The sequence below is a fragment of the Salvia splendens genome, chromosome 16, assembly GCF_004379255.2.
Source record: "Salvia splendens isolate huo1 chromosome 16, SspV2, whole genome shotgun sequence".
Lineage (NCBI taxonomy): Eukaryota > Viridiplantae > Streptophyta > Magnoliopsida > Lamiales > Lamiaceae > Salvia > Salvia splendens.
The window spans coordinates 8,243,687-8,262,623 of NC_056047.1; the positions used below are offsets into that span (position 1 = coordinate 8,243,687).

Consider the following 18,937-nt stretch of genomic DNA (forward strand, 5'->3'; position numbering starts at 1 on the left):
GTTATCAAGTTCTTGATATGGAAGTGTGATTATTTGACTTGTGTACCTGTGTTTAAATAGGTAGGATGTGTTGTTTCTACGTATGCGCATTTTTTTTTTAGTATATCTCCAATTGTCATGACATGTTTATGTTGTATTTCAGATTTCATTAAGTAAAAAGTAAGCCGGTTTTCTCCAATCTACAACATAGATTATTCGGCATCAAGTTGTAATGTAAGTTTATTAATTATTTTTAATGTAATTATGTATTATTATGTTGCAAATTGATTGCTAAGTATCTCTAAATCTTTCTTATTGTAGATGCCGAATAATTATAGTACTTATATAACTCTTTTTGTATATTAGGTATTGCATTGATGTCTACTCAAGATTCAACAAATTACTCAATCTCTATTATTTGTTGAAACTTGGAAGATATTGAAGACTTGTCATGAAACTTTATTTTGGATTTATTGATGTAATATGTTGAAACTATTGAAGATTTAGAGTGGATTTATTTTGGACTTTTGGTTGATTTTTGTTATTGTGGTTCGTGGAATATGGATTGAGTATTTGTTTTTTGTTGGTGATGGATCATGGATATAATCATGTTATAGTATTTTTTTCCCTGTTCTTCGGTTTTAGGTTTTTCGGTCTTTCAGTTTTTAGTATAATTTCAGTTTTTTCGGTTGGTTTTTCGATTTTTTGGTTTTAATTTTAGGCAAAATTCGGTTTTTCAGGTTCGGTTCGGTTTGGGCGAAAAACTGAACCGAAACCCGAATACTCACCCCTAGATAGATAGGATGTGAGTCAGACTCAGTCACAATAAATCTAATGGGGATAGTGGTGAGGTGATAGCTTTCCAGTAACGACGATGGATAGAAGCAAATATCTTTTCCAATGTGTTGGATTGATTATATCTGTCGTCATCATATGATTTTTAATATTTGCTCATTAAATTCTTAGATCAATATCTTGTCCGCCACATTATGCACTGCTTTCGTATTATCGTTCGACGCCCCTTAATTTTGATTTATTTTTCGATAACTCGAAAACAGATAGTAAAATGGTGTATTTTTTATACTTGATAATAAGTTGGTTTATCTATATAGTATATTTTATGTAACTTGGGTAATAAAAAAACTGCAACAAAAAAAAGTTGAATAATTGATATATTTTATAGTAAAATTAAACTATTCAATTAGTGAACGACGATCCACTGTGAATATCAACTATAGAAGTTACTATAATAATACTTAGATGATGATTTTCTTTCTTATAAAATAGTTTACAAATAAAAAATGTCCCTAATCTTATCCTATCCATAGATGAAAAAAATATTAACAATAGTACTTAGATATTGAAAGCGGCGATTAATCATTTGGATTCTTTATTGAAAATGAGACGTATCAAATGCTAATGCAGAGGATAATTGCTAACTGAAAGCCAATTTCCCCTCAATAAACATCGATTAAAGAAACCAACCATTATATATTTTTTTATGTTCTTTCCAATAATAATATGTCTGTTGAAATCGTATTCATATTTATCAGCATGTCCATCATGATCTCATCTGTGTTCACAAAGGAGATAAGATTTTGATCTCTTTTCTTTTTGGTGGCTTTTATTATTCTACGTATATATAATAGTTTTTCTATTGTGCAAATAGTGATGTCATTGTCATGCACCCTCAATTTGCATAACTCAACCTAGTTTTATTTATTTATTTATTATTCAGATTTATAAAATAAAATTTGATAATATCATAATACTCTGGCTTGGACAGAGCCGATGGCGACTAAATGCATGAATATATATATTGTGAGTTGGAGTATGTGATATACCTAAAAATTGGTCCATCCCTAATATAAAAACAAGTGTGACATTTATTATGCAGCTGGTGTGAAAATTAAGCAAATTGAAGGCCATCTATTGGTATACGCAATTTAGACTTCTTGCGACGTAGACAATTTTTTTTGTTGTTTTCCTAGTAAAAAATGTAACTCAACAATTCTAGAACATTTAAAATTGATTTAAAACCAAAGCTTACATAAACATGAATGGTCAACACTTTTTTCAGAATTATGAATGCGATGCCCGTGAAGGAAGTTATTATTGACAAGTTCACATTTGGATTACCATTCAAAAGCTAGAAATTTTAAAATCAAACCCATGACTTTTAAAATTCTCTACAATTTGGACATGTACTCTTGTAAAGCAATGTAATTTAAGCCGTCAACCCGAAATAATCTTTAGATAACAAAGTCAAAAAATAGTCAAATATGACAAAACTTTAAATCCCATTTATAATGCAATAGTATTTCTTTTATTCTCATGGATCACGTATTAGTGGGGCATCATAAACCTTATACGGAGTGACCCTTTTTCCCCATTTCCACTTGTTTAACTTTTAACCTCAACAATATCTTCACATTTTTTTTCTTTTTCACCTCTTCTACTTTTACACTTTCGATGTACAAGTGTGTCACGGTTTATCTCATACTACTACTTGTGATTTGCGAAAATTACATTTTAAATGTCAATAGCTAGGTAGCGGTGACATGGGCCATGTAGGACCAAAGATTTCCTAGTCTCGATAACTTGGAATCGATGGAGGTTGGGAAAGTTCAACTAATTGATACCTAAAATTAGCCACGCTTTAAGTCGCAACTGTGGATTCACACGCCTTTCCGAATTTGTCCAATGTTATGGTTTATCCATACTCCTCTTTCCGGTTTCCAAATTCATCCAACCTGATGCAAGATACAAATCAAGAACTTCTTTGAAGTCATGAATGTAGAAATAATTGAATATTTCAAGGATTCAAAGGTCCAAATATTCGTTATGACTTCCAAGATTTGGCTTTCAATGGTGAAACGGCTTTGGTTGAGAGAACCCTTTGGAGAAAAATGAAACCTTTCGTTGAAATAAATAGTTTCATTTGTCAAAAGTTGAAAGAACAATCATTTCCATACCTTTTCTTCAATTCGAGCATACTTAAGTATCAAAAATCTCCTCCAGTTTCATCAGCATGAATCCTCAATTTATGATGATATCAATCAAAACCGAGTAAGGAATTTAGCAGGATCCTTCTCCACCTGCAAGAAATGAAAAACAAATAATTTTGGTAAAGCACATAATCAAAACAAATTACACAGAATCCACCCGCAGGAAATGAAAAATAAAATCATATAAAGCACAAAATCAAAACTCAATCGTAATGCATAAATGGAAATCCCAATTGGGGAGAAAGAAAGCCTAAAAAGTACTAACACAAAACACACAGAGAAACAGAATTTTACACGCTACTTGTTTGGCTATTAAATGTGGTTTCGGGTAAAACGCAAAATGGGAAGAATTACCCAGAAAGAAAGAAAAGGAGCTCACCATCAAAATTGCTGGATAAAACGACAATGGACTCAAAACGTTTCATTAATTTCGAGCACGCACATATGGATGGACCAATGAAAAAATGGATCCCCTTCTTAATCATATACACATTCCCAAACGCATCTTACACATCATAAAACCTCCAATTTTTAAAACTTAATATTTAGGTTATTTTCCATCTTTGGGTGGATTAATGGGGTCTGCACTTTTCACCAGAGCTTTTCTGCTATTGCCACTAGCGGCCATTTTGGATGACATAAACCTGGCCACCATTTCCATGGCTATGACTGTGATATTGATAGACATAGTAATGAGGAAGTTTTCCGGCGGCTTTCTCACCGATAATAGGGTACACAGGAGGCCTCGAAGCATGCCGGACGCACCTCCCGCCGCCGGAGGTCGGGTACCGAGGCGGTAATGAGGAGTAGAACGGTGATTTTGGCGACGTGGAGCCGTTACTGCTCGAGGAGGCCGAGGAGGAGGAAGGGGATGAGGATTTTTTCGCGGATTTGGGGACCGAGAGGAATGCCCTAATTTTAGGAGACGCCAACGGCGATGACGCAGCAACACGGTCGTATTCTTCAAGTAGGTTAGCGAGATCCTCATCGGAGGTGATCGACACTAGCGCGTCCAGATCCTCCGTCGGCAATTGGCATCTCAAATTCACGGTATGTCCACACAATTCCCTCATTTTCACCATCAGCTCTATTGAAAACAGAAGCAATTTTAAAATAATCAAAATTGGGACACGGATTGACCTAATTCGTCTGTGAGAGTGAAATTAGACCTAATTGAGCTGAAAAGGGGGAAAAGGAACTGACCGGAAAATGAAATGGAGCGGTCGACGGAGAGGACGCGGGTGTCGCCGCCGTGGTAGCGGAGCTTGCCGTCGGGATAGCGGGGGATGATACGGCCGCCGTAGCTGCAGAGGAATTTGAGAGTTAGCTTGTGTGAGTTGAGTGTAGCTCCGATCATGATTCGCTCCGGTTTATGGTTCCGGCTGGTTGAAGAGGCTTTGGATTGGCTTCTTCAAGCCTAAGAATGGTTCCATGCGCAGTTATTTATAGAGTTTTCGAGAAGGGTTGAGAAGAGTGGGGTTATTGGGTCCCCTGCCCGAACTGAGTCGGGCAGCTAAGATTCTCTGAATTGGAGGCCACAAATGTAATTTCGCATTCATTTGAATAATTACAATATAGAGCTCATATTATATGCGCCAACTCGGTTATCCTATTTATTCATTATGCCCCATTTGAGAAAAATAAATAGATCATAAAAATTATTTATGTCGAGCACACAAAATAGTTTATTGAATTGATGTAACATAACTAGAGGCTTTAATATATCTGTAATGTTATCTAATTAAAACAATAATTGTTTTTGATGATTTCTTATACTGCGGTAATTGCTGTTGTATTGGGTACGTATTAAATAAATTTTAATAATGCAGTAATAGACTTACAACAAGATAAAAAAATCGTCATCTTTTGTGACGAGGATTGTATTCAATACCAAAATAATTTTAAAGGCGTATTAGATACCAAAATCTCAGTTATACAATTTTCTATCTAGTTGATAAAATAAATAAATAAAATGATTTTTTTCATTTTAAGATCGTTTTACTTTATTTTATATGTATTATTATTAGATCATTTTACTTCACTACAGAAAGATCAAAACTAAAATGTGTAAAAATCATGGATTAAATATGCTCGGTCAATGGATTTTGACCAAATAATAAATGTGACGAGACATTTAATTTTGTGAAATTAAATGATATAGCGTCGATCTACATTTTACGTAGATAAATGTAGTATATTCACTTTCTCAAATCCGATTTCCGGTGAGTGAGAAATAGTGGATTAAAGTTGGGCATAATTAGCTTTTAATTAAAGCTTGGAGTTTGAGCTTAGGGAATAATTAACTAGTGTTAATTATCCCACATTGGAGAAGTAACACATCTTTTAATATGTTTAAATTAAGTGACTTTATGCTACTTAATAATTATAGTGGACCAAGATGGTGAAAGAGCCCACACGCGCGCGCATGCGCGCGCCGCCGCCGCCGCCCGCCCGCCCGTGCCCGTGCTCGTGGTCGCTGTCCCGGTCCCGGTCCCGATCTCGATCTTGGACTTGGACTTTCTCCTTCTCTCTGCATTGTCTTTCTGTCGAAGCTCTGCCCTCTCCTCCATCCAGTTCGCCGGAGCTCTGCTGATAGCAGTGCTGCTTTACCAGAGACGTAGCCGTTTTACCTTTGGTGACGACACGCCAAACCGAGAGCACTACCAGGGCGTATCTCGTCTTGCAGGAAGAGGCCTCCTCGACTCGGCTATCAAACTTCACGGTTTAGTTGTTCCAATTTTCAGTTGTAATTTCAGTTCAGTTTTCCATTTGTATTCCTTCTTTTGGGTTGTATTACGCCCTACTGTTATCTCTTGTAATCCCAGAAACCAACAATCGCAAGACGAGATATAACTTGCTTTTGAAGGAATTTGGACTTAACTGAAATTAAAACTTTCGAAATTTTTAACACCTTTGCTTGAGATGTTGACTGAATCCAACACCGCTGCTGTCACCTCCACCGCCGCCATTTCCTCCAACATGGCGACCACTGGACCGGTCAACACTTCGTCGATTCCGACGATGATGCCCACTCCAGGGCGCTACACATCTTCATCAACAACCCCTTGAGAGTTCGTTAACCCCCTTGGGCACACTGGTGGATCCACCTCGAGTAGATCGGTTGGTTCCACTTTTAGTGGTTCCTTCGGATCCTTTAATGGATCGAGTGCTGGGGCCTTCGGGTCTCACACAGGTGTTGGGGCCTTCGGGTCTCACACGGGTGCAGGTTCCTTCGGGACCAACACGGGTATTGGCTCCTCCGGGACCAATATGAACATGACGGGCTCTATGCCCAACATGACCATGGCGGGCTCTATGCCTAACATGAATGGTGGGGGCTCTATGCCCAACCATGTTGTTGGCTCTTTCGGGGGCAACGGAATTGGTTCCTTCCATGGACCAAATGCGGCACCTTTGGCACCAAGAATGATGCCACCTGCCGAGAAGTCACCAAAGTTTAAAGGATCTGACTTCAAAAGGTGGTACCAAAAGATGTTGTTCTATTTGACAACATTGGGCGTCGCCAACTTCCTCACAGAAAACGAGCCGCCCGCGCCAAGTGATCAAGAGACTAGGCTCGAAGTCATGGCGGACTATGAAGCTTGGAGAAAATGGGATTATCTATGTAAAAATTTTATTTTAAGTGCATTAGATGATAGCCTCTACAATGTATACTCCAATGTAACCACATCTAAACAAACGTGGGAAAGCCTAGAAAAGAAGTATAGCATAGATAATGTTGTAGGTACTGAACAAGTTGTAGCATCCAAGTTTATGGACTACAAGATGGTCGATTCTCGACCCATCATGGAGTAAGTTCAAGAGCTCCAAATGACCATCCACGCATTAGTGGCTGAAGGGATGACCTTGCCCGACAAATTCCTAAGGTGCACGATCATTGACAAGCTTCCTCCTAGTTGGAAGGACTTCAAGAGCTATCTCAAGCATAAGCGAAAGCAGATGACCCTTGAAGACTTGATCGTGAAATTGCGCATTGAGGCTGATGTGCGCAAAAGCGACCAAAATGCTAAAGGCTTCACCCCACTTGAAGCCAAAGCCAATATGTTGGAGCGGGGCGGTCCCTCCAACAAACGCCCTCGCCTAAATTGTCCAAATGACAAAGGGAAGGGAAAGCAGCCTACAAAGAAGTTTGAAGGTAATTGCTACAAATGTGGCAAACCGGGCCACTTTGCAAAGGACTGCCGCAGCAAGAAGAAGAAGTCGGCTGCCCACGTCGTTGAGAAGGAGTTCAAGGACTGGGATGAAAACGACCTCATTGCTGTGGTCACTGAAGAGGTTAACCTTGTTGATAACAAGGGTGGCTGGTACATCGATACCGGCGCTACTGCTCATGTATGCTCAGATAGGAGCAAGTTTACCTCCTACACTGCTGTTGAAGGGAGGAAGATCAACATGGGAAATCAAGCATCCTCCGAAGTCCTTGGCATCGGAAATGTGATCCTCATGATGACGTCTGGCGTCACAATAACGCTGAAGGATGTGCTGCATGTCCCGGACATCCGTAAGAACCTAGTGTCAGGATCAATACTAGTTAATAAGGGGTTTAAACTTGTATTTGAGTCTGATAGGTTTGTATTGTATAAGTTTGGAAAATCCCTCGGGAAAGGTTATGTAACCGACGGGCTTTTCAAACTTAGTGTGGCAACTCGCAGTGTTGCGAAGCCTTTGGCTAATAATAAAGCATCTACTTCCTCTTACTTGACTGAATGTTCAAATTTGTGGCATTGTAGATTGGGACATGTGAATTCAAAAGCCATTAAAAGATTAGTGAATTTAGATTTACTAAAGGCTAATGAATTGGATATCCAAGATAAATGTGAAATTTGTCTTGAAGCAAAAATGACTAAGTTGTCGTTTCACTCGGTGGAATGAAGCACAAAACCCCTTGAATTAATTCACACGAACGTATGTGATTTAAAGATGGTGCAAACTAGAGGTGGTAAAAAGTACTTTATCAATTTCATAGATGATTGCACAAGGTATTGCTACATTTATCTTTTAAGAAGTAAAGATGAAGCAATAGAAGCGTTCAAAAATTATAAGAATGAAGTTGAGAATCAACTTGGTTGTAAAATCAAAACGATTTGAAGCAATAGAGGAGGCGAATATGTAGCCCCGTTTGAGGAGTTATGCAACACAAGTGGTATAATTCATCAAACGACTGCACCATATTCACCACAATCTAATGGTCTCTAAAAGAGATGATGAATGCACTGCTTCTGACTTCAGGATTACCACATAACATGTGGGGGGAAGCTGTATTGACAGCCAACTATATCTTGAATAAGATCCCTCTCAAAGAAAAAGATGTTACTCATTATGAGTTGTGGAAGGGAAGGAAGCCATCCTACAAATACCTCAAAGTGTGGGGGTGTTTGGCTAAGGTGATGGTTCCTCCGCCCAAAGAAGTTACAATCGGACCTAAAACGGTTGATTGCATCTTCATTAGATATGCACTTAATAGTAGTGCATATCGATTTGTTGTTCACAAGTCTGAAATATCGACTATTACTGTAGGAACAACAATTGAGTCAAGGAATGCTGTATTTCTCGAAAATACATTTCCTTGCAAAGACAAGGAAAAAGTCTTAACCAATTCTGAGACAAGAATTGAAGAAGAAGCCACTAGTTCTAAACCAGTGGAGATTGAAGCCACTAATTCTAAATCAGTGGATGAGGAACCTAAATCACGCAAGCGTGCAAGGCCCGATCCAAATGATACAGTACTAAGACGTGGTAGTAGGGTCAGAACACCAAAAACATTTGGTCCTGACTACATTGCTTTTATGTTAGATGAAGAACCGACATCTATAAAAGTAGCATTCGATGGCCCAGACGGGTTGCATTGGAGAGAAGCTGTTCAAAGCGAAATTGATTCAATTTTGCTAAACCACACTTGGGTGTTGGTAGATCTACCTGAAGGTGCGAAACCTCTAGGTTGCAAATGGCTACTTAAAAAGAAATTTAAGGTCGATGGAACAGTGGATAAGTATAAAGCCCGACTAGTAGTAAAGGGTTTTAAACAAAAGGAAGGACATGACTTCTTCGATACCTATTCACCTGTAACAAGGATTACATCTATCCGAGTGCTTCTCGCTATTGCTGCATTGCACAATCTTGAGATTCATCAAATGGATGTAAAGACCGCGTTTCTAAATGGTGAACTAGAAGATGAAATCTATATGGAACAACCCGAAGGGTTTGTAGTACCTGGACAAGAGAAAAAGGTATGCAAGCTCGTAAAGTCTCTATATGGATTGAAACAAGTGCCATTGCAATGGCACTTGAAATTTGATAATGTGATGTTATCAAACGGGTTCAAGATCAACGAGTGCGACAAATGTGTCTACATCAAGAGCACTAATAACGGTCATGTTATAGTGTGTCTATACGTTGATGATATGTTAATCTTGGGTAGCAACACTCAAGTAATTAACGATACAAAGGCCATGTTAAAGAGAAACTTTGACATGAAAGACATGGGTCTAGCCGATGTAATTCTTGGAATGAAGATTCTAAGAACGTCTGATGGAATCATCTTAACACAATCGCATTATGTTGAGAAGATATTGAATAAATTCAAAGCCTATGATGGCGCGCCGGTTAAGACTCCAATTGAACTCGACGTTCACTTGAGCAAGAACAAAGGCGAGCCCGTTGCACAAGAAGAGTATGCACGGGTCATCGGATGCATTATGTACTTAACTAATTGCACTCGACCTGACATTGCTTGTGCCGTGAACAAGTTGAGTCGTTACACGAGCAATCCAAGCAAAGAGCATTGGAGAGCTCTTGTGAGGGTTTTGATATATTTAAAACATACTCAAAATCTTGGGCTACACTTCTCGAGATACCCCCCGGTACTTGAAGGGTACTGTGATGCAAATTGGATATCCGACAATAGAGACTCACTTTCAATAAGTGGATACGTCTTTACTATTGGGGGTGATGTTGTATCGTGGAAATCCACAAAACAGACATGTATAGCCCGATCAACCATGGAATCGGAGTTCATCGCCTTAGACAAGGCAGGTGAGGAAGCCGAGTGGCTTAATAACTTCCTTGAAGATATTCCATGTTGGTCTAAGCCAGTGCCACCAGTGCTGATCTACTGCGATAGCCAAGCAGCTATTGGAAGGGCAAACAATGGCTTCTATAATGGTAAGTCTCGACATATACGTCGGCGACATAACATCGTGAGACATTTGATCACAACAAGGGTGATTACAATTGACTACGTGAAGTCAATAGAAAATCTAGCGGATCCGCTGACCAAAGGGTTAAACCGTGATCAAATGAATAAGTTGCTAGAGGGAATGAGTTTGAAATCCACAAACTAAAGAATTATCATAGTGGTAACCCAACCAGGATGACTGGAGATCCCAAGAACTTGGTTCAAAGGGACAACTAAGCTATGAGAGTTCATGAGAAACACTCAACTATATCTATTCCCTAGAGAGCAATAGAGTGTTGGAGAACTTGCCTAGTGGTAAAGGCTAAGTCTATGACTTTTAATGGTTCTTAATGAATAAGTTGTACCTTTCCTAATTCCCAATTATATGGAATTATCGATATGAAGAATAAATCCTTTTTATATTTGGCAGAAAAATACCTTTCATAATTTTCCAATATTCTGGATTATTGATTTGAAGAATAAAATCCTTTTTATATTTGGCAGAAGATATGGAGTATAAATTTTAATATTTTGCCCATATAATAAATTATTATGGAGACGCGATATTGCAATTATTGTAAATGGGCCCAATGTGGTACCTGGGCCCTACAATCTTCTACAACTGTCACCAAGCTATTGGAACCCCCAACACATTATTTTTCATGGAGTACTATTTTTTTAATTCGTTAAAAAATGAATATACCTTCTCATTTACAAATATATATAAATGCTCAAACAAATACAATGTATTTTAGTTAATAAATGTTTTCACTTTAATTTTTTTGAGTTATTATACAAACTCCAACATACACATCAACATGATTAAAATATCTAATTTATTAACCCAATGAGTGAGATTGAGTGACATAAAATTCGTCCATTCTTAACTAAATGAAAGACTCTTGGTAATTACCAAAAACATTTATCTAATTCATTAATTGGATGAGAAATGTTTTATATTTATAATTTAGTTATATAATGAGCCTATTTTTTTTCATAAAATAAATAAATACAAAATCTTTCTGTGGCCATATACGATGTATATTTAACATTTACGTGAAAGATGTTTACCATTATATTCAAATTTAATTTGCCTAAATCCGTAGTCAACGATTTTCTTATCTATTGAGAATAAATCATTTTCATGAAGTACCCACATAATTCAACATCATTTTATCCATTGTCTATGTTAATCCTTCCTAGATGCTGATCGATTGATTTTATTCATAATTAATATCTTCCTAAAACCAGTAGCATTTCCTAACGCAGAGTTTAATAATCGATAGAAGTAATTTATTTTACGCTTTTAAGTACATTTATTTATTTAATAAAATTCAACTATAATTTACATAGTTAATTACGGTATTATTGAATTAAACGTAAGAAACGCAAAGACGGTCCTATCAAAAATTGCCATCTGTAAAAGTTTATTATGATGATTTTATTTGGAAAAAAACGTAGTTAAGTCGGCTGCTTTAAGGATTACTTGTTGACTATCTTACTCATATTCGCAAATTTTATAATTGTCATTTTCTTTTATTTTCGTGGACCATATTTGATCCTATATCGACGTAGACAATACGAGATAATTATATAACTCTCAATAATTTATAGTGTACATATAATTTTATACTATGATCAGCACGACAACACTAATAATATTGCTAATCATGATCATCTCTAGTTATTATAGTACGAGTATATATAAGATTTGAAATATTAAAAAAATATCAGTCGATGGCCAACCATATTTATAATTAAATATAGCATTATATCTGATTTATTGTTTTTTTTGAAAAAATGAATTATACATAATTATACCAGTAAAATAAAATGATCATCCCAAAGCAACAAAAATTGTCCGAAATTCAAGGAAAGATTACGTGGCTCATCAAATTAGTTTTTATTACTCCATAATAATTAAACAATGAAAAAATGTTGGTTTCAAGCCAGCTTATTTTCTGTGTGTTTCTATTAACATCCTGCTATGCAATCTTTTCGTGGCTAGAAGTTGATTAATTGATTTGGGTATTTAAGTATAAACATATACTCCCGCGTCCTCTAAAAATAGAGACTGTGGATGATGATATAAAATTTAACGGAGTATAAAATTAGTAAAATAAGTGATAGGAAAATGAGATTTGAAGTAGTGTTACATAATCGAGCCTCATATTATTAGTAGTTCTTTATATATATATATATATATATATATATATATATATATGAAATACTCCAGCGCTGAAGGTGCAGCAAGCAAAAAAGTCGTTAACACACCAACAAACATGCAACAATAAAAGACACACAAAAAAAGTACGTAAAATCTCTCACCTATCTGCCACTTAACCAAAAAACACCAAGCTAAGTAAAGAAACACTACAAGCCAGCAACAGTCCAACCCCGAGCCCTTCCTCAAAAAAAGCCACACCTCCAGCTCAACCAAAAACAAGACGACAACAACAGAAAAACAAAGGCACCAGAAAATTAAAAAAAATAAAAAATAGCAAAACCACAGAAGAACACTCCTCAAATATTACCTATAGCCATCTACCTCCTTCTATTAGTAGTCGTTAGTTAATATATTGTCAAAATGGATGTAGACCAATTTATGTGAGCATTGTTTAAGACGTTGTTGTTGAGATGTCTTAACTAGAACACTTTATTATTGCAATATTTTCGTTAAAAACATTTTTATATTCACAGATATGTTCGGTATAAATTAGTTATGTGGATCCCAAATTGTGGGCCTTATGTGTAAAATTATGGCCTTCTCTTTATCCTTTCTCAATTTCCTCTTCGTATTTTGGGTAGTTGTCATAAATGGAAGAAAGCATATCCACCTTTATCATCTTATCCTAGTTGAGTATTGAATGTGAAATGAGAATGGAGGAGCATGCTCCTTGCTTCATCCTCCATACATACATAGTAGTATACCATAATTTAAATAGCAAATAATCCATTCTTTTTAACGAATCTTGTTTATTTGTTCTACGTCTATATGCTAATTGTTTCAATATTTATGGTGTTTGAGAAAAATAAGATTTCGACTTTGTTTAGTTTCATTGACTCCTTTTTGCGTATCAGATCCACAAATAATTTATACTCCTATAGAGTACTGTAGTTAAGATATGGTGAAGAGTTGGTTCCTTTCACATTTTTGCACTAATTTTGAGCCGTGTTTTAAGAATTCATAAAGTAAGTGTTGGTTATTTTAGTGTAATTGGATTAACTTGATTGATCAATATTGTTATAATGAGACATCATACAAGTTTGGAAAGTGCGGAGTGCACGCTTGTTTGAATTCATTATGATTAGACGGAGGTTCGGGGGCATCACCCCCGAGTAGCGGGTCCAAGAGACAGAGCCCCTGGCTGGGGTCGAGTTGTATAGAAAATTCATCCGAAAATATAATTTCTGATAGTCGAAGGACTAATTTGTAATTTTTGAAAACCTTTGAAAAACAGTTAAAATCGGTTAAGAAACGAAAAGACGCAACGTTTCATGAAAAGACGCGACGTTTCGTTTCAGGCCTCTTCTTATTGATCATTTTCGGTTCAAAGTAAAGATCGCAGAATCAACATACGAAACTTTTAAACCTGAATTGTATCCGATCAAATATTGGTAGAACCACCAAATTAATTTGATGTGAAAGTGTTTCACGCCTTTCAGGATATCCAATTATTCACATTTGAATAAAAATTCCTAACAGTAAGCACATCCTTAATAGTACTATATCACATCCTTAAAGGGAAACAATTAAATAAATTCCACTCTCCAAACTATAATGCATTATTCCAACATCTTACCAAGAAATGAATTTTGAGTCATTTGCCAAAAATAATAGTAACATCTTTTATTTTTTATTTTATTATCTCTCTTCTCTTATTTGATTATACTTTATCTATTCCTGAACATTAATCTCTTTTTATCAATTTAGTCAGTCTTACAAAATTTATCGGATTCCGTTTTGGCAAGTTTTTATCTTTTATAAGGTGGATCCAATTTTCCAATAACAAATAACAATAATCCAATCATTTTTTTCTATCTATCATATATATACTTTATCAATTTCACATTAAAACTCATATCGGTCCCAAAGTTTTTATTTTTAGAAAACAAAGTAAGTATTTCATATTTTATTCTTCTTCTTAACACACTAAATCTTTCTTTCTTAAACTCCAACTATAAAAAGAAATGACTTAATTAACAAAGATCGGTAGAAGTATTGTATATTAAGTAGTACTCCCTCCGTCCCAAGGAAGATGACCCCTTCCTTGGGCGGCACAAGAATTTATGCAAATATATTTTGTGTGTTAAGTGGATAAAGTAAAGTAAGAGAGAAGGAATAAAGTAGTGATAAAGGTGTTTCCATTTGTAGTAATGAGTCATCTTGATTAGGACAAACCAAAAAGGAAAGTAGGTCATCTTTAGTAAGACGGAGGGGAATACTACATCTTTCAAATACTACATCTGTCCTGAAAGAAAAAAAAAAAAAACTAATTTTACCAATTTAAGCGGTCCAATAAATTAGATCAATTTTAAATATAAAATTTTTTAAACAAATACTAATTATGTACGTCATTCTAAATATAGATCCACAATCTACTAACACTACTTTCAAATATTTTTTTTCTGCTCAGTTTGTCTTACTTAATCAATTGAAGACTAAATCCGTGAGTCCGTGACATTTTCAATTTTGTTTATTTTTTGTTTACAAGTTAATACTTATAAGAGCATCTCCAATGGTGGACGTCCGGTCGGAGATCCGCGACGGGCGACCGGGACGTCCGCCATTGTGGCGTGGAAGGTAGGATACGGACGTCCCGTAAGGACGTCGGATGTTCTCGGACGTGCGGGCGACGGGCGGGCGGACGTCCGCCATTGTGGTGTGGGTCGGACGTCCGGGTCGGACGTCCGGTATTAATTTTTTTTTAAAAAACTCTATATATACGGCTAGTTGCCCGTCATTTTATTCTTACCACTTGTGTTAACAAGTTCTCTCTTCTTTTACTACAAATTTCATTTCTACTTAATGGAGAACGACAGAACCTCCCCCGGCACGAGCGAGTCGCTGACTCCGACGTTTCCCGCCGAACTGGAGGGAAACTCTAGCGGAAATGCGACAATGGTTCCGGCCATGTCGGGGATGGGTGGAATGGGTAGGATGGGTGGGATGGGTGTTATGATGTCCCCTTATTTCGGTATGTACAATTGGATGGGTGGGATGGGTGGTATGATGCCCAGGGCAGCGGTGATGGGGGGCATGACCCCAAATATGATGGGGATGGATGGGATGATGCCGGGGATGATGCAGACCATGCCTGGTGGAGGGGGTGGCATGGGCTCTCAACCACTAGCGGACGATGTCTATCGCCCGGTTATCGATATGCTGTCTACTGATACCCCCTCCAGTTTTGTTCCGGAGACTCAGTTCACCGGCGTGGAAACTTTCTCTTTTGAGGAGTTGGGGCTATCTCCAATCAGGGAGACTGCCGATGATGTGGGGACAGCGTCAAGGGGCAGGGGCAAGGGCCGTGGTAGGGGCAAGGGCAAGGGGAAAGCCACAGGCTCTTCCTCGCGAACGGTGGCTGAGGAGGAGGATGATGAGGAGACGGGAAAGCGGACGGTCTGGAGCGTGTGGGAAAACGTCGCGCTTTCAAAGGCTTGGGTTTCAATAGTCGAGGATCCCTATGTGGGTGCTAACCAGCATATTGACAGACTGTGGCATCGCGTCGCTGAAGCCTACCTCGCACACAAACCGGCTGGGGCGAAGAGTCGCGTTCCCGAACAATGCCGGAAACAGTGGGAGCGGTTGAGACCTAAGCTTAGTCGATTTGCCGGCCTCTACCAAAACAATCTCTGGCAGGCAACCAGCGGTATGTCCGAGGAGGATGTGAAGAACCGTGCCCTGGCGCAGTACCCCGACTGATCTTTGAAGTTCAAAGATTTCGACCAGTGAGAGTCCTATCTCGTGGTGAAGGATTCCCAAAAGTTTTGTGGGGGTGTCGAATCGGGCTGGCAGAAGCGGACGAAGATCAACGCTTCCGGTGAATACAGCTGCAGTGCTGGTTGGCACGAGCTCCCAGAAGTCGAGAAAGTGTCTCCGCTACCTCAATCAGACTCCCGCCGGCGTCGTCGCCCGATTGGGCAAAAGGCTGCGCAGCGGAAGGCTAGGGGAAGCAGCAGCGGGTCGTTCGAGGTCCAATCGGAGGCCCCTGCTCCCCCAGAAGAGTACGACCGTCTCGCCCGCGCGCAGATAACGATTAGCTTGGTCCGGACCATGCATAGGTGGCATAGCACGATAGATCCTGTGTACAAAAGGATGTTGAAGGATGTCATCGATGGATGTCGGCGCGATTTGGGCATGCCACCCATTGGAGATGATGGTGCCGAGATTAGCGGCGGGGACGACAGGGGCGGCACGGGCGACGGCGAGGGCGACACGGACGACGAGGAGTGAGCCGAGTCAAAAATTTTATTATGTAAATTTTCCTCTTTTATTATGTAATTTTTTTTCTTTTTTTTATGTAATTTTTTTTAATGAAGCATTTGCAATTTTCCCGTATTCCGTGTCAAAATTATAATTCCGTTACGTATTTTTGTGAATTTGTGATTTTTTTTATTGCGGGAAGTCCTAGTGGGAGGAAGGGCGATGGGAAGGGCGGATTATGAAGGAGATGTCCTAGTGACGTGGCAGTGGGATGAGAAGTCCTAGTGACATGGCAGAAGGTGTTTCTGGGAAGTACGAGTGAGACATCCGCCCACTGGAGATGCTCTAAATCTCCCACGATCATATGTGGCGTAATTCTTGGTGGAAGAACAAAGCCAACGACAAGACCACGGAAAAGTGCCAAAAAGCAAAATGTGCAGATTAAATTACCATTTATGGCGACAGAGAAAATGATTTTTTCCAAACACCTCACCGTATCTCGAGAAATATTATGAAAAAAATAAACACAATATTCGAACTTAAGAAAATACCAACCTCAAAAGCTGCCAACGTGTCGACAGAAGCACAATTTTTTTCACTCCTTGTTGTGTGTGTGTGTGTGTGTTTGTAGGCCTAACGATTAGGCAGATGACGATTTGACTCTAATTCTACAAAGTGCAATTATTGGCAACACGTGTCGAGATATAAGTAATCAAGTTTGCCAAATGTTAAGGTTGGTTTGGCATCCACACACACATGCGATGCATATATGCTTTCTTAAATTTAGATTCAATTGATTGATTATAAACACCAAACATGGTACTACATGTTTTGACTGATTATGTTAACTGAGGAGGAAACACAAAACATGCTACATGCTTGTGTTGTTCGTGATGGGATCATGGTAGACAAAGAGTATTAGATCAGTGACTGCTAATTAATTCACAAAATTTTGATGCTTAATTCGTTAAAAATTTCGACTACTATTTTAGGGTTTTTAACACATGTGAAATCGCACATAACGTTTTATTTATAATTTTATTGGTATTAGAAATTTCAAGTATTTTAACAAATTTGAAATCACGCATGATGTTTTATTTATAATTTTATTGGTATTAGAAATAAATATTATTTGGTGCGAGATTCTGTATAGATAAATGTGGATTAGTATTTTTGTGTGATGAATTGAATAAGTTTATGTCATTTCAATAAGTAGACATGTATTTTGCAATATCAATTCGAATGTTCCGTTTGGAAGTGAAAGGAGGCTCGTCCGCCAATCACAAGCCAACACGATGCCCAAATGACACCGTCATGAAAATGGACATAATTTTTTTAAAAATTTAAATTCTAATTATAAAATTGTTTTTAATTATTAAAAATTGAATTGGAATTATATATTTTTGAAAATAAAATAAATACTTTCTCCGTCCCACTTAAGGAGTCTCATTTGGTGAAAAAAAAGTAAAATGTGAGTCTTATTGTTATATAATTAGTTTTATAATAAAAAGTAAGTGGAAAATTTAATGGAATGTGGGACCAATTTCCATTTATTGCGTATTCCAACCGAGACTCCTAAAATAGGACATCCATAAGTTTTTCACTCCAACATTGCATAAAACTTTCAATGTGTGATATTGGTATAGCATTCAATGAGAGTTTTTATTGCTTTGTAGTATATAAATGCGTTGATTTTATAAATGATGTGTTCAGCTAAATGGTAAATGAATTTGTACAATAAAAATGATTGAAGATGATGACTAATTCAGAGAATGAATGCTGGATTGGGGGTTGTTTAGTGAAGAGTGGTGTGGATTGGAGTAGTTTTTTCGGGAAGCATGATAAGTGTAAATCGAGTTTTATATGATAGCTAAAATTCATTTTGCAATATAGTTTTTTTAAATAAAAAATATCTCCTTTTTGTGTTGAAAATTGAGTTCATATTGCAAACGAAAAAATTGGTTTGTACTAATTTATTATTTTCAAATTCAATTTTTATTCAACATTCATTCTTTTTTATAGCCTATCTCAATTTACTTCTACTCGAAAATACTTATTTGATTAGATTATTGTAGCTTTTTTATCGATTTTTTGAATTGTAAGAATAAATAAAAGACTGAATTTTTTTATTTTAATTTTAGCAACAAAAATTTATCTTTTTACCCATCTAAATATCTACCAACACACACACATATTTATAAGTAATTTTTGTACATTTTTTTAAAGATGTTGGCATTCTCAAACTAACTATTCCTATTTGTGTACGAAACTAATTAAGGAATAGGCAGATCTTGACACTTTTGTTTTCTAAATATCTACCAACACACA

General features: G+C 37.3%; 1 protein-coding gene across 2 annotated transcripts; it reads right to left on the reverse strand.

Moving 5' to 3' along the window:
* Positions 1-2,262: 2,262 nt before the first annotated feature.
* Positions 2,263-4,416, reverse strand: LOC121771931. Of its 2 annotated transcripts, XM_042168832.1 has the most exons (4): positions 4,191-4,416; positions 3,709-4,074; positions 2,955-3,077; positions 2,263-2,732 (listed from the first exon to the last, which is right to left on the reverse strand). In XM_042168832.1, the coding sequence occupies exons 1-3, from the start codon at positions 4,342-4,344 to the stop codon at positions 3,058-3,060; spliced, it is 540 nt and encodes a 179-aa protein (XP_042024766.1). In that variant the 5' UTR covers positions 4,345-4,416; the 3' UTR covers positions 2,263-2,732; positions 2,955-3,057. The 2 variants fall into 2 exon arrangements, with proteins under 2 accessions (XP_042024766.1, XP_042024767.1); XM_042168833.1 differs by lacking the exons at positions 2,263-2,732; positions 2,955-3,077 and having other exon boundaries at positions 3,394-4,074.
* Between the last annotated feature and the right edge of the window lie 14,521 nt (positions 4,417-18,937).

What these genes read in the sequence shown, in the direction of transcription:
- LOC121771931 (XM_042168833.1), bottom strand. Translation starts at nt 4,344, where the DNA reads ATGATCGGAGCTACACTCAACTCACACAAGCTAACTCTCAAATTCCTC. An exon ending in CCGCTCCATTTCATTTTCCG is followed by an intron (nt 4,075 to 4,190) that starts GTCAGTTCCTTT and finishes TGTTTTCAATAG; the next exon opens with AGCTGATGGTGAAAATGAGG.